The sequence below is a fragment of the Puma concolor genome, chromosome E1, assembly GCF_028749965.1.
Source record: "Puma concolor isolate L17-30 chromosome E1, mPumCon1.1.hap2, whole genome shotgun sequence".
Taxonomy (NCBI): domain Eukaryota; kingdom Metazoa; phylum Chordata; class Mammalia; order Carnivora; family Felidae; genus Puma; species Puma concolor.
In genome coordinates, this window is record NC_141680.1 from 58,327,768 (window position 1) to 58,342,807 (window position 15,040).

At 57.0% G+C, this 15,040-nt stretch overlaps 1 protein-coding gene across 4 annotated transcripts in view; it reads left to right on the plus strand.

Moving 5' to 3' along the window:
* Positions 1-3,624: 3,624 nt before the first annotated feature.
* ITGB4 (integrin subunit beta 4) overlaps positions 3,625-15,040 on the plus strand; it is a 30,163-nt gene continuing 18,747 nt past the window's right edge. For 3 of the 4 annotated variants that reach the window (XM_086688065.1, XM_086688066.1, XM_086688064.1), the window contains exons 1-12: positions 7,062-7,150; positions 8,095-8,177; positions 8,420-8,521; positions 8,675-8,879; positions 9,457-9,553; positions 9,730-9,901; positions 10,920-11,183; positions 11,524-11,613; positions 11,927-12,049; positions 12,625-12,789; positions 12,978-13,054; positions 13,630-13,832. In XM_086688065.1, the coding sequence (XP_086544191.1) occupies positions 7,072-7,150; positions 8,095-8,177; positions 8,420-8,521; positions 8,675-8,879; positions 9,457-9,553; positions 9,730-9,901; positions 10,920-11,183; positions 11,524-11,613; positions 11,927-12,049; positions 12,625-12,789; positions 12,978-13,054; positions 13,630-13,832 (1,660 nt within the window). In that variant the 5' untranslated portion in view covers positions 7,062-7,071. Of the gene's footprint in view, positions 3,887-7,061; positions 7,151-8,094; positions 8,178-8,419; positions 8,522-8,674; positions 8,880-9,456; positions 9,554-9,729; positions 9,902-10,919; positions 11,184-11,523; positions 11,614-11,926; positions 12,050-12,624; positions 12,790-12,977; positions 13,055-13,629; positions 13,833-15,040 lie in introns of those variants that run through there. The other variant, XM_086688063.1, reaches the window with a different exon arrangement.

A 15,040-nucleotide genomic window follows, 5' to 3' on the forward strand; every position in this document is an offset into this window, starting at 1 on the left:
TCAGCTTGACCTCACAAACCACGAGATAATGACTTGAGCTGAAGTCAGATGCTTAACCCACTGAGCCACGCAGGCACCCCTAAAGATTTCATTTTTAAGTAATCTCTATCCCCAACATGGGGCTTCCAGACTGAGCCAGCCAGGTGCCTCCTTAAAATCCTATTTTAGCTTTACATTTCAGATGTGTTCAATAAAGTACAAAATAATAAAAAACAAATAAATAATAAAATTTTGTATTACCCAAAAAGAAGTACTTATCCTATATTTTCAGGGTTTTTTTTTTTAATTTTTTTTAATGTTTATTTATTTTTGAGACAGAGAGAGACAGAGCATGAATGAGGGAGGGTCAGAGAGAGAGGGAGACACAGAATCCCAAGCAGGCTCCAGGCTCTCAGCTGTCAGCACAGAGCCTGACGCGGGGCTCGAACTCACGGACTGTGAGATCATGACCTGAGCCAAAGTCGGACGCTCAACCGACTGAGCCACCCAGGCGCCCCTCAGGGTTTTTTTTTAATTAATTTTTTTTAAGTAGGCTCCACACCCAATGTGGAGCTTGAACTCATGACCTGAGATCAAGAGTCACACGCTCTACCAACAGAGTCAGCCATATCCTATATTTTTGGAGGCACATAGTTCATTCCCTGTTGATGAGCAGAACTGATTTTTTTTTTTTAAACAGAGGATAGATACATTCTCTTAATGTAGAAACAGGAAATCACCATTCTTCAATCCCAAAATTCAGGCAAAGATCAACAATGGATCTTTGATCCAAAAATGGATCCACAATCACCTTCACTAAAGCCCTTCAGTGAAAGTTTGCGGGGAAGTGGGCAGGGTAACAAAGAGTCATCACCCCGTCTAGATTACTTCTTAATCACAAAGTAAATAACGTATTTTTACAATGGGGAAAGATGGAAGTCGTTTCCTTAATAATTACTAACAGCGAGACAGCTGACATCATGTGCCACCCAATAAAACACACCCAGCACCATCTATGATCAGCCTTGCCAAAAATGTTTCCCATAAATCTAATCAGGCCTTTATACATAACTTCCAGTTTACAGTAGACTAAAAAAAAAAAAAAAAAAGTCCAATGACACCATGAGGAAGCAATCAGACAAATCTGTACAGTAGGACATTCTACAGATCTATTGACCTCTTTGTGGGTTGTTTTTGGTTTGTTTGTTTTTTTTTAATGTTTATTTATTTCTGAGAGAAAGAGAGCACAAGCAGGGGAGGGGCAGAGAGAGACAAAGACACAGGATCCGAAGCAGGCTCCAGGCTCCGAGCTGTCAGCACAGAGCCCGACACAGGGCTCAAACCCCAGAACCGTGAGATCATGACCTGAGCTGAAGTCGGACGCTTAATCGACTCAGCCACCCAGGTGCCCCAATTGGCCTGTTTCTTTGAAAGGTCAGTGGTGTGGTGGGTGGGGGTGAAACTGTTTTAAAGCAGGAAAGAGATGAAACAGTCAAATGTAATGGGTGACGTGGATTGGACTCAAATTCAAAAGGAAACAATTTTTTAAAAGTTAAAAAAAAAAAAAAGGAAACAGTTATAACAGACATCTTTGGCACAACGAAGAAATTTTAATATGGACTGAATCATAGATAATAGGACATCCCTATTCATTTTCTCTGGTGTGAAAAAGCTATTGTGGTCATGTGGGGGACTGATCTTGGGAGATGCCTGCCTAGATGAAATGTCATGGTCTCTTCAACTTAAATTCAAATAAAAAGATATATAGGTGTTCCCGGGCAGCTCAGTCGGTTGAGCGTCCGACTTCGGCTCAGGTCATGATCTCGCGGTTCATGGGTTCGAGCCCTGCATCGGGCTCTGTGCTGACAGCTCGGAGCCTGGAGCCTGTTTCGGATTCTGTGTCTCCCTCTCTCTCTGCCCCTCCCCTGCTCATGCTCTGTCTCTCTCTGTCTCTCAAAAATAAATAAATGTAAAAAAAAAAAATCAGATAAAAAGACATATAAATACATAAATAAAGCAAATATGGCAAACGTTAACTCTTGGGTCTAAGTGATCTTTGTACAATACAAGTGATCTTTATACTCTTTTTTTTTTTTTAACTTTTTTTGTATGTTTGCAAATATTCAACATAAAAAGTTGGGGGTGGTGCACCTGGGTGGCTCAGTTAGTTAAGCGTCCGACTCTTGATCTCAGCTCAGGTCTTGATCTCAGGGAACTTACTAAAAAATAAAAAAACATTCTGGAGTAGCTCAGGTCCTCAGGGTGCTTGTGCTGGCCTGGAACACCCAGACCTGAGTGCCTCAACCAAACCGGGGCTCCTGCCACAGTGCTCCCAAATCCAGGAGCCAGCCTCTCTGAGTTCCTGGCAGGTCCAGAGCAGCTCTCAAAGACGACTGGGCAAGCTGGCGGCAGTGAGTGTGGCTCATACAGTTGCAGTGAGCACTCGTGTGTCCATGGCACCTCCATATCCAGTGCCAGCTACTCCCACGATCACTCTGAGAGTTGCCAGTGCACAAGCCTGTTTACACATGAGAGCACCGACGGTTGGGAGGCTTTGTGGCAGTCCCATCAGCTTCAGCCACACTTTCGCTGAGCACCTGCTCCGTGCCAGGCACTGCGCTAGGTGCTGGAGATAAAAAGGTGTGCTAGAGAGCATCAGTCCTCAGGGTTCACAGTCCAATGGAGAAGAAAGACCCCTAAACGGATCATTTCAAACCCATGTGGCAAATGGCATGAAAAAGTCACGCCCTGGGGGGCCACAGGGACGCGTAACCCAACCGAGGGTGCAGGGAGGTCAGGGAGACTTTCTGGAGCAGGCCACATCAGCACAAGGCTTTCAAGTAAAAGGGGGATAAACCAGGTTGGTTGGGGGGCAGGGATTGGGAAGGAGAACCGAGATATCTGGAGCAGAGCCCAGCCTGGTGTAAAAGTGTGGTGCCTTGAAGCTGCCTGCTTTGGGCAGGGGGCGCTGCTGGCCATGGGTGTGGTCTGACATTGTTGGCAGGTGGGGCTCGAGAGGTAGACCAAGTCCCGGGGACTTGAGAGGCTCCAGCTGGAGCACATGTGGACCTTGAAGGACTGCAGGCAGAGGACTGGAGGGGTCAGATTCGTGAACCCGCTTGTCAAGAACAACTATAACCACTTGAGTGCCTACTCCATGCCGGGTCGAGACTGGCCACTTGATGGGTATTACTCAGATTTTAAGGAGCTTTAAGTACCTTGCTTGAGGACACTCAGGGAAGCGGTCCTTCCTGGCATCTCCCTCTGGACACACGCGGAGGCCGAGGGTGGGGGAGGCTGAGAGGAGGACCCGGTGAATGACAGATCAGGCTTGGGTCATCCCTGGGCCCCCTGCCTCGCGCAGGACAGAAGCCATGAGCACAGTCGATTGCCGTCGGGGCCGTGGGGCTGCTCACCGCCTAGCGCCCGGAGGTGGGAGAGCGGCGGCCCGGCAGGGGGTCTACGAGGCCACCCCGGGCCCGAGGCATCCGGGCAGCCGAGAGTCTGCAGGCTGGAGGGGTGGGGAGGCGCCGCGCCCGGGGCTGGACTGGAGAGAGAGGGGAGGCTCCTCCCCTGCCCCCGCCGCCGTCGGTCGGGACGAGGGGCCGGGCGCCGCGGGAACCGCAGCCTTTTCCGGGGGGCGGGCCCGGCGACGGCGGCGCCCCGGCTCCTGCCCCGACAGGTGTGCGCCGCGCTCAGGAATGCGGCCTGCCTGACTCACCAGCGCCTCCTTCCCACCTGCCGCCCGCCCCATAAAGCGGTCCCCTCCCCGCGGCCGCCGCCCGCCGCCCGCCCTCCCTGCCACCCGCCCTCCGGGCAGTCCCCGGACAGTCCCGGCTCGCCCGGGCGCTGCAGCCGGAGCGGCCCAGCGGAGCCCAGCGCGGGGACGGCGCGCGTCCGCGCCAAGGTAGGTCTGGCCTCCGACCGCGGCTGGCGCCGGGGGGCCTGGGCACAGGGCGGGGGTGGGGGTAGGGGAGCCGGGGATCGCCGGGCTGCACCCCTCCTGCGCCTCCAGTGCCCCTGGCGGCCTGAGCTGGGCATCCATTCTGGGACTTTGGAGGAGAGGAGGAGAAAGTGAGTGCCCACCCCGCCCCGGCCAGCAACTCAGGGGACCCTGTTGGGAGGGCTGGGTGGCTTTTTGTTTCCTCAGCTCTTCCCTTCCTAAAGGCTGGCAGGCCTTGGCCCCATCCTGCCCCTGCCGGTGCCTGGCCTGCCAGGGTGTGCCCAGAGGGCAGCTGGGGGCAGAGGGGCAGTGGAGCTGGAGGAGGCTCTTGCCTTCAGACCTCTGAGCAAGAAGAGAGGCCTGGGAGTCCGGTGAATGTTTGAGAGAAGTGGGCAGAGGTTAGGCAGTGGCTGGCAGGCCTACTGGGCTGGGCCCCTCTGGGGTTTGCAAAAAAAGTAGAGGGAGCAGCCACCCGGAGGCAGAGATCGCCCTGTTCGCCTGGGCCGGGCCTGTTACGTGCGGCGCCATAGTCCTTGCGGAGTCTGGAGAGTCCCTGACTCTCCTCTTGGCCAAGCACATGCCTTCACTCCTCCCAAAGTCGCTTCAGGACACCCTTTCTCCAGGAAGCTCTCTTGACCTCATTCCGCAGCCCCGGGGGCTGTGCCCACCACTGAACCTCCTCCTGTGCTTGCCCCCTTCCTCACCCACTCAGCCTCTGGGCGGCCCTCTGGCTGTGGTGCAGGGCCTTCCGATGACTTCTGATAGCAGGGCTTGGGCTCTTCCTCACCTCACCATGGCCTTGCCACACTCTGAACCCAAGGATCTGACTGAGCTGGAAGCGAAGGCTGAGGGTCTCCATCCTGGGCACTGAGAGAAGAGAGAGAGCTGGATGACAGCAGGGAAGGGGTGCCTGTCTCCTTGGCCCTGATTTCCGTGGGTGATAGCGCAGCCAAGGGGCCAGGAGATGGGAAAGCAGGAGGGGTGGGGGCTGTGGTGGGCAGGTGCATATGTGCTAAGCAGGGGTCCCGTGGGATGGGGTGAAGCGTGGGTTCTGGGAGAGCTCCCAGGACTGGGACGGTTCCTAAAAAGCCCCAGCAGTCTGGTGGGGCCCACGGTGTCCTGGAGGGTGCATGTCCTGAGTGCCTGGCCCAGCCTGTGGTCGCAACTTCTGATAAGCCCACAGTCTTAACCTTTATGTGAGATCTCGTTGTGTTTAACATCGACAGCTAGTTTTACAACTTTTTAAATACAAGCTGAGTCAGACAAGACATTCTTGAGCGCATAACTAACCCCCTAATGCCATCTTATGGCCTCTGAGGATAACGTGGAGGTTAAATGGGGTCTGGACTGCCCTGGTCCTGTCCGGGCTGCCTCACTACTGGCTATGGAGGGAGTAAGCCTTGCAGCCTTCTGCCTCATATCCATTCCTCCTCTGGGAAATGGGGGTAATGCCATCACCCCCCACTGGGTTCCTGCACAGATTAAGTAGCAATCATGTCTGTGAAGCGCTGGGCACATGCCCGCTATGTGCCCAGCCTGTGGGCATGGGAAGGTGAGTAAAATCTGGGCTCAGCCCTTTAGTGCCTGTACCTGCATGTGTAATGGTGCCCCAGGGAGGTCCAAGTCTGCAGCCTGTATTCCGTAGCATGTGGGTGTGGTACCTATGCCCCAAGGCTGCAGGAAAGTCATTTTCCCCAGGGAGCCTCCCCTTGGCTGGCTCAGGGCTCCCCTACCTCAGGCCCCTCCCCAGCTCCCTCCGCCTGTGGATGTGTTGGGACTGCCCTGCTAGTGGCCTCCTGGGAGCTGCATGCGTTAGAGGGAGGGAGGCAGTGCCTTCCTGCCCCCTTCCACAAGCTTCCCCAGCCCTCGGGGGGGAAACTTGCAGGGGAGGCCTTAGCTCCCCACACCCTGGGGCTGCCCCTGCCCCACAAGCCAAGGACTGGGGAAAGGTCCCAGGAGAAAGGGCCAGTGGGCATGTGGACACTGGCCCTGGAGAAAGAAGCCAGGGCCCTAAGGTCTGTCCTCAGCTCTGCCCAGCTCCTTCTCTTCCCGAGGCAGCAGGCCACCTATCTTTTAAAAGGTCTCTTGGGCGCCTGGGTGGCTCAGTCGGTTGGGCGTCTGACTTCGGCTCAGGTCATGATCTCACGGTCCGTGAGTTCGAGCCCCGCGTCGGGCTCTGTGCTGACAGCTCAGAGCCTGGAGCCTGTTTCAGATTCTGTGTCTCCCTCTCTCTCTGACCTTCCCCCATTCATGCTCTGTCTCTCTCTGTCTCAAAAATGAATAAACGTTAAAAAAAAATTTTTTTTTAATAAAAAAAAAATTTTAAAAAAGGTCTCAGGGATGCCAGTGCCCGCCCCGAAGTTCACTGGTGAGCTGAGACAGGCGGATTCCTGGGGAGGCTGGCACACTGTGTGTGTGTGTGTGTTTGTGTGTGTATAAGTGAGTGCGCAGGAGAGGCTTGTAATCTACTCCGGGTTAACTTCTGAAGGGGTGGTATGCTCAGGGACCCCAACAACCCAACTCTGGAGCAGGCGGAGGTAGGAGCTGGGGCAGGGGACCCCACTTCTGATGGGCCCGCAGTCATTACAGAGCCTAGCTGAGTGCCGCAAGCTCTCTCCTCCCCTCCACAGGCCCCAGATACTGGAAGGGGCCCCTCTCCTCGTGGCCACACCGCCTTCATCAAAGGGCAAATAGGCCAAGACAGGGAGGGGGCAGGAAGGGAGGGCCAGGCCCTCAAGGGGTGGCATCCCTGTTGGATGAGACCGCTTTCAGGCCCACTGGGATCTGAAAGCAAAGGCAGAGTAAACCCTGCCCTGCCCTCAACGAGATCAGCATAAGAGCCCGGGCACTAGGGCAAGCTCGGAGCCCAGAGTCCTCAATGACGAGAGGATGGGCCCTCCCCGGGCAGGGTGCAGGCCTGCAGGCCATCTGGTCACTCCAGGGATGGCAAGGAAGAGGACAGTGGAAGAGAAGAGTTGGGGGCCCTGGACCAGTGGCCTTTAACATCACTGAAGCTCTCAGGGCTTCGGTTTCCACGCCGGTGCAGTGAGGATTCTAGACCTCCGACGGGAGCCCAGTGAGCTGATGGCCGTGACCTGGGCTGTGGAAGCGTCATATGTCAGTTATTGTTGTTACGCAGGAGGAAGAGGATGGCAGGGCTGCGTCCCAGCCCATGGACCAGCCTGCTGCTGGCAGCCCTACTGAGTGTCAGCTTCCCCGGGCAAATGGGTGAGTCTGGCACACCTCTCCAGCAGCCTTCTGGGCACGGGCATCCCTTTCAAGGTTGTCTCCCCCCGACACTCACTTGGCCACTCAACGAACAACCACGGCCCATTTCGAGGGCTGGGGAGCGGTGAGCCTGAGCCATGCGGCCCAGAACACGGAGGGAGGAAGACTTGCTCTAGAAGAGAGAGAAGATGACCACTCAGAGAACTGAGGCACTTGTAGGGTGTTCTTTTTAGGAATCGGGAGGAGAGGGGGACTGGTGAGTCGTCACCTGCCCTCTCTGAGTGCCTGCGGTCTGGAACCAGCTCCTACCGATGAAATTTGGCCTGTCGGAGGAGGCTGTGTTGATAGCCTGAAATAGACCATGGCGGGAATATGGGCAAATGCTGCAAGGCAGGGCTCCTGCCTCCCCAGAGCCCCTGTTAAACACTGACAGTGCACCTTTGCCCGGATCCCAGGAGGCCAGTCACTGTGTGCCCTGGGTGCACACAGTAGGTCCTCACTGCGATTTTTAACTGAACAGAACCCAAGGGAATGCCCATAACCTTTGAGAAAACTCTGCAGTTTTCCTTCATTCGTTTACGAACAATTTGCTGGTGTGCCAGGCTTGGGCTAGCCATGGGGGACACAGCGACAAACAAGACAGACACAGTCCCCTTTACCCTGGAGGAGCTGGAGAGGGACAGCCAGGCCGTCCCCACCAGCAAATGGGCCAACACCTCTGTCTCGGCCCGCACCATCCCTCCATCTGGACTTGACTGGCGAGCTCAGGTGTGGTGAGATCTGGCTCTGCCCTAAACTGGGCAGATCGGCTACCGGCTGGCCTCCATTTCCTCCTCTGTAAGATGAGAGACAGTCCCATCTCTCTTCATTGAGGATGCACGTGGGAAAGGGCTTGGTCACCGGTGAGGTTCATCTCAGCGGGTCTGCTCCCCTCTGCCCTCCAGCGAACCGCTGCAAGAAGGCCCAGGTGAAGAGCTGCACCGAGTGCATCCGCGTGGACAGGGACTGTGCCTACTGCACCGATGAGGTGAGCTGCTGTCACCCGCCTGCCCTCCTGAACCCAGCACCGTCCCAGCCCCGTTCCCCAAAGTGCGCGCCCCACCCCGCTGGGCCCCACCCCTGGGCTCTGGCTGAGTCCACACTTGCCACACCCTCAGCCCAGCCCCAGGCCGGGGGCGGGTGTGGAACAGGCAAGGGTCAGGATAAATCCAGGGTTGGGACAGCCAGGGGATGGGCACTGCCCCCCGTGACCTCATCTCCTTTGACCAGATGTTCAAGGAGCGGCGCTGCAACACCCAGGCAGAGCTGCTGGCTGCGGGGTGCCGGCAGGAGAGCGTGGTGGTCATGGAGAGCAGCTTCGAGATCACAGAGGTGCCCAGAGCGGGGGCTCAAGGGAGGCGGGCCCTCCATGCTCGAGGCGGGCTGTTCACAGGGGTCCGCTGTGTCCGCTGCTCGGGCTGAGAGGCTCCCCATCAGGTCTCCGGAGTGGCCCTCCAGCCAGCTGTCCCCCTCCCCTGGACACAGGAGACCCAGATCGACACCACCCTGCAGCGCAGCCAGGTGTCGCCCCAGAGGCTGCGGGTCCGGCTTCGGCCAGGCGGGGAGCAGCACTTTCAGCTGCTTGTGTTCGAGCCCAGCGAGAGCCCTGTGGACCTGTACATCCTCATGGACTTCTCTAACTCCATGTCTGACGATCTGGACAACCTCAAGCAGATGGGGGAGAAGCTGGGTATGGCTGGGCCAGTGTAGAGGACCGTGGGGCAGGGGAGAGAGAGGGTGGCCTCACCCAGCTGGCTGGGCACCTGCTCGGGAGGCCAGGGCTCAGGATAGCTGCTCCCACCCCACAAGGAAGGATAGGACATCTGAGCCCCCCGCCAGGAATTTCCTCCTTGCCCATTCTCGGGGCCGGGGGTCGCCGCTAGACCCCACTAGCCAGTCGGGACTTCACAGAAGGCGCAGGCTGGGGGGGGGCAGCAGAGCTCTCTGGCCTTGACAAGGAGCACACCCATGGCCGTGAGGCTCAGGCTCACCCCAGCTCCGCAGCCAACTGGTCCAGTTCCCCCGCCGCCCCTTCCGGCTTGCTCCATGCTCGAATCCGGGCCCCCCGAATCCCGTCTCCCCTATCTGTGAACAGGGACAAGGGCTACTGTGAACATGAACTGATGTTCACATGCAAGGTATTGACAGGGGGTCGTTCTCCCCTCTTCCTCCTTCCCGAGCCAGCCCCCCTCCCCCGCCCGGCCCCCTGCACTGATGGGGGGGGTGTTGGGGCTCAGCTGCCCCCTCTTTTTCCTGTTGACATCCAGCTGAGGTCCTGAGGAAGCTCACCAACGACTACACTATTGGATTTGGCAAGTTTGTGGACAAAGTCAGCGTCCCTCAGACGGACATGAGGCCCGAGAAGTGAGTGACCGAATGGGCGGGGGTCCTGGCCACGGGGCCCGCCTCCTCTCCACCAGGGCGCTCTCCAGTGTTCTGGTTGAAGCAGGCCAAAGGGGCACTTCCAGAGAGGGTGGGCCCAGGGATATATGGGGTCTTCGCCCCTGACTCTGTCTCTCTCTCCCTCCACCTCTGCCCAGGCTGAAGGAGCCATGGCCCAACAGTGACCCTCCCTTCTCCTTCAAGAACGTCATCAGCCTGACGGAAGACTTGGCCGAGTTCAGGAACAAACTGCTAAAAGAGCGGATCTCGGGCAACCTGGACGCTCCTGAAGGAGGTTTTGATGCCATCCTGCAGGCGGCCGTGTGCACGGTGAGTGCCAGGGAGAGACCCGCCTGCCTAGACCAGGGTCATGTTCTTCTGCAAGGGCGTGAGCTGCCCACTGGCGTGCTCTGGTGCCAGGCGGAGACCCCCATGCGCGAAGACAAGCCCAGAGTCTCCGGGTGGCCCTCCATGACAAGCCAGGTGGAGATGTGCCGGGATCCAAGATCCCCCGGCCTGAGCAGTCATAGCCTGCTCTTGTATCAGCCAGCAAAGCAGACTTGAGTTCTGAGGTTCTGGAATCTTCCGTGCCCTGAAGCCAGCCTACCACCCATCTCCATGCGAATGCCAGTCTTCCAGGAGCCACAGTCTCCAACTGCACTGGGCAGCTGAAGAGGGCAGTTTTTATGTGCATATCAATTTTTTTTCCATCTTGAAAATAATACACCCATCTTATAAACAGTTTGGGAAACAAAGGACAGAAATTGCCTACGGTTTCACCACTGTTGGCCAGCCCGCCGACCATGTGATATCTCACCGGCATATTTTGTTCCCTTTCCCTGATTTTATACAGCTGGAGTCGGTGTACTTATAATTCTGAAATTTGCTCTTTTTTTTTTTTTTTCTACTTCACGCTATCGCGAGCATTTCTGCTTGTAATACAGTTTCCCAAATCACCCCATATATTTCTCTAACAAACTGCCGTGCCCAGCTGTCATCTGTTCCAGCCGGCCTTTTCATGTAATATCGCGTGTGTACATTTTCCGACGCAGTTGAAATTTTCTCGCCTGGTGGTTAGGAAGCTGGGAGAGCCGGCTGGATGAACCTGGCTCAGATCTTGCCTGGTGGCCGCTGTGTGGACAGACCCCGGCTGCATCTTTCTTGCTGTTTTCTGCTGCGCACCGCCGTCGCTCATGTGCTGTCTGTCACGTGATGATGGCATGCCGTGAATCCCATGGTTTAGCTGAGCTCCTGTCGGGACCCACTTTCTCAGGCACACGTGATGTGGCGATGCGTTATCTTCAGTAGGCAGCCTGCTCGAAGGGCCTCCCTTCTTTGTCCTTCCCAGAGGGACATCGGCTGGCGCCCCGACAGCACCCACCTGCTGGTGTTCTCCACGGAGTCTGCGTTCCACTATGAGGCCGACGGTGCTAATGTGCTGGCCGGCATCATGAGCCGCAATGACGAGGCATGCCACCTGGATGCCTCGGGTACCTATACCCAGTACAGGACACAGGACTACCCGTCAGTGCCCACCCTGGTGCGCCTGCTTGCCAAACACAACATCATCCCCATCTTCGCCGTCACCAACTACTCCTACAGCTATTACGAGGTGCGGGGCCGAGGCCTCACTGGGCAAGGGGGGGAGGCGGGAGGGGGGTCCGCAGAACTTCTCAAACATTCCCTCCCCTCCCTCCTGCCTTCTCCTCCTTCCTTCCCGAAACTTTTGCCCCTCCCAAAGGGCCAAATGCATCCTGACGGAAATGGGAGGTCCCGTGCCCACCCGCCAACCCAACTCCCAAACAGGTAGGGGTGGGGAGGGCAGGCTCTAGAACACCCCAGGCCTTGGTTTCCCCATCTGCAAGGTGAGGATAAGCTCAAAGCTGTGGTCCAGATGCAATGAGCCAATACTTGCTGAGGGCTTAGCCCCGGGCTGGCACTGTCTCCCGCAGAGGCTGCGGACGTACTTCCCGGTCTCCTCCCTGGGGGTGCTTCAGGAGGACTCCTCCAACATCGTGGACCTGCTGCAGGAAGCCTTTCAGGTGAGGGGCAGTGTGGGCTCCAGTCTGAGTCCTTCTGGGGCAGGGCTGGAGAGGGGGCAGAATGGGCAATGGATGTCCCAAGGAAAAGCTGAGGAACAGGATAGGCCAGGGAGGAAGGGTCTCTGCTGTTCCCTGAGGACGCTGAGGAGCCCGCCTTAGCCCGGCCCCAGGTTCCCGAGGGCTCTGACACCCGGAGCACCCTTTCTTCCACCTCAGTCCTCCACGCACGGTGGGTGGAGCTCGGCCAGGCCTTCCAGAGTGGGAGAGCCCAGGCTCCCCCACCCAGACCATTGATTGCTTGCCCCTCCTTTAGCGCATTCGCTCCGACCTGGACATCCGGGCCCTGGAAAGCCCCCGGGGCCTGCGCACAGAGGTCACCTCCGAGATGTTCGAAAAGACGAATACTGGGTCCTTTCACATCCAGCGGGGGAAAGTGGTACGCCTCTGTGGGGCTTCGGAGCAGGGGAGGGTGGGCACAGGGACCCGTACTGGAGGGGGTGGTCTGCCTGAGCAGAGGTCAAGGGCGTAACGTACAGGAGCGCCTTGCTGGCTCTGTCGGTGGAGCGTGCGGGGTCATGAGTTTGAGCCCCACGTTGGGCATAAAGATTACTGAGTTAAAAAAAAAAAAAGTTTTTTAATAATAAAAGAAAAAGAGCGTGGCCTTCAGAATCAGACAGGCCTAGGTTCGAAGTCCCCTGAGTCAGCCACTCGGATGACTTTGGCACCTTCCTCAGCCCGTCCCCATCTGCGGAGTCAGGATTAGTCAGTACTGAGCTCAGAGCGTTGGTCAGATGAGTGAGCGGGCCATCTGTGCCTCTTGTCATCTTTGGTGCTGTTGTTGTCCCGACTGTGCCTAGAAGGAGCAGGTTTTTAGTCGTGAGGAGGGGCAGCAGGGAGCCGGGTACCAAGGTTCCAGGCACATCCCTGAAACTTGAGGGCTAAGAATCTTGGCACAGCCACTCCCTGCTCATCCAACCGCGTCTCCTCTGGCTGACGGTGGGGTCTTTGCAGGGCACCTACCAGGTGCAGCTGCGGGCTCTGGAAGAGCTGGATGGGACCCACGTGTGCCAGCTGGGAGAAGAGGACCAGAAGGGCAACATCCATCTCAAGCCCTCCTTCTCGGATGGCCTCAGGATGGATGTGGGCATCATCTGTGATGTGTGCCCCTGTGAGCTGGTACGATGTGGCCCCACCAGGCGGGAGGGAAGCGCTGGCCGACTGCCGCGGGGCCCTGAGGAACGAAGCAGAGCCTCCGGTGGCCATAGCTGCCTTGCGGGGCGCCCGGAGGGGCAGAGGCAGCAGAAGCGTCTAGTGGCCCTGTTTCCCCAGTGGCGCTGTCACGCCTTGCCACAATCTCGTTCCAGCAAAAAGAAGTGCGTTCAGCTCACTGCAGCTACCACGGAGACTTCATGTGTGGACACTGTGTGTGCAATGAGGGCTGGTGAGTGTGTGGGGGCCAAGATGGCACCCGGGATGCCCTGGCCGCCGCAAGGCTCTGATGGGGGGGGGGGGGGAGACACACCGTGCATGCCCGGATGACGAAGGTGGGATGGTGGGTCATAGAAAGGCTCAGAAAGGGGCAGGCCCGGTTGTGAAGTGGATTCAATCCAAAGCCCTTCAAAACGCATAGACACAAAGGACGTCTTTGGGAAAAGATGCAAGAATCAGGACGGTGGTGGCCGGCAGGGCGTGGGGACTGGATGTTGGGGGACAGACACGAGGGGGACACTTTGTGCCTCTAGTATTCTGAACCATGCGCACGCATTACCTGATCAGAAACGAGCTCCTAAATAAGGGGTAGTGAGGGTTTTTAAGGCTTCAAGACACTGAACATGTCCATCGTGACTCAAGGAAGGGACACTGGGAGGGATTGAGACTGACATTTGAGTCTCAGCTGAGGCGCTGCTGTCTGTGTGACTCTTAGGGCGTCAGTTTCCTCATCTGTAAAATGGGGGGGTAAAAGCCCCAGCCCTCCCTCCTCCCGGGCTGTGGGGAGGTGACTGACTCCTTCCTTAGGAGCGGCAACACGTGCAGCTGCCCCACCGGCTCACTGAGTGACATAAAGCCCTGTCTTCGCGAGGGCGAGGACAAGCCGTGCTCTGGGCGTGGCGAGTGCCAGTGCAGCCACTGCGTGTGCTACGGTGAAGGCCGCTATGAGGGTCCGTTTTGCGAGTATGACAACTTCCAGTGCCCCCGTGCCTCTGGGTTCCTCTGCAATGGTGAGCTCAGCAGCCCCGGCGGGGGGTTCGGGACAGCAGGGGTGACCTGGGTGCCTGGGCCCTGGCCTGCCCCCCACTGGCTCCCCCACCCAGACCCAGGTGGGAGGGCCAGGCCAGGAGTCTGAATCCCCAAGTTTAGAGGCAGCCCCCCTCTGGGCTCTCTGAGTGCCTCCCCCAAGGCTACTCTCAACCTGGACCTCTCTCCCCTCTACAAACTCGAGGCCCAGGGCCCCTGCCAGTGCGTTATCCCACTCATGGTCAAGACCACTCCCCCGAGGTCCTGTAGCCCATGCCCACCTCCATTCTCCACTCTCCCATCTCATGAGGGTGAGTCCCATCCAGCTGAATCCTCAGTGGTTGGCGGTACACGGCATGGCGGTCTTTCCTGTCTCGGAAGACAGCACATTTGTAGCGGGCAGGGCTGGGAGTTACGTGTCCACCATGGCCCCCCGGGGCTTCCAAGCAGGGGCCACAGAACCCAGATAGGGGCCACGGATAGGGTTGAGCGGTTGAATGGAGGAGAGTCAGTGAAAATCCAGGCACTAAATACTTTTTTTCATATATATATATTTTTTTCATATACATATATATATATATATATATTTCTTATGAGACGGAGAGAGAAAGGGAGGGGCAGAGAGAGAAAGAGAGTCTCAAGCAGGCCCCTCACCATCAGCGCAGAGCCCAATGCGGGGCTCAAACTCACAAACTGTGAGATCATGACCTGAGCCGAAATCAAGAGTCAGACGCTTAACCGACTGAGCCGCCCAGGCGCCCCATAGGCATCAAATACTTATTAAGCCTCAACTGTATACTTGTCACTGGGGGTCAAGCCCCTGCTTTTCTACCTTTGCTCCCTTTTTGCTTTCGTCTGCCATTTCTCCTCTTCAGCTGTCCATCCCAAAGTGTGCTGAGAGACGTGAAGGAACCCTTACATCTGGAGAAAGGCAGACATTTGGCACAGGCAGAGATGTAAGAGAGCTGCTGGAGAAGGAGGCAGGAACAGAATGCAGGGCTTTGGGGTCCAGTCCGGTCTGGTCCCGACTTTTTCTTAAAGGGCCAGAAAGTACATATTTTCAGTTCTGTGAGCCATTTGGTCTCCGTCACAACAACTGAGCTCTGCCACCGTAGCAGGAAGCAGCTATAGACCATATGTAAGCACATGAATGTGGTGTCTTCCAATAAAACTTTAGCAAAAACAGGTAATG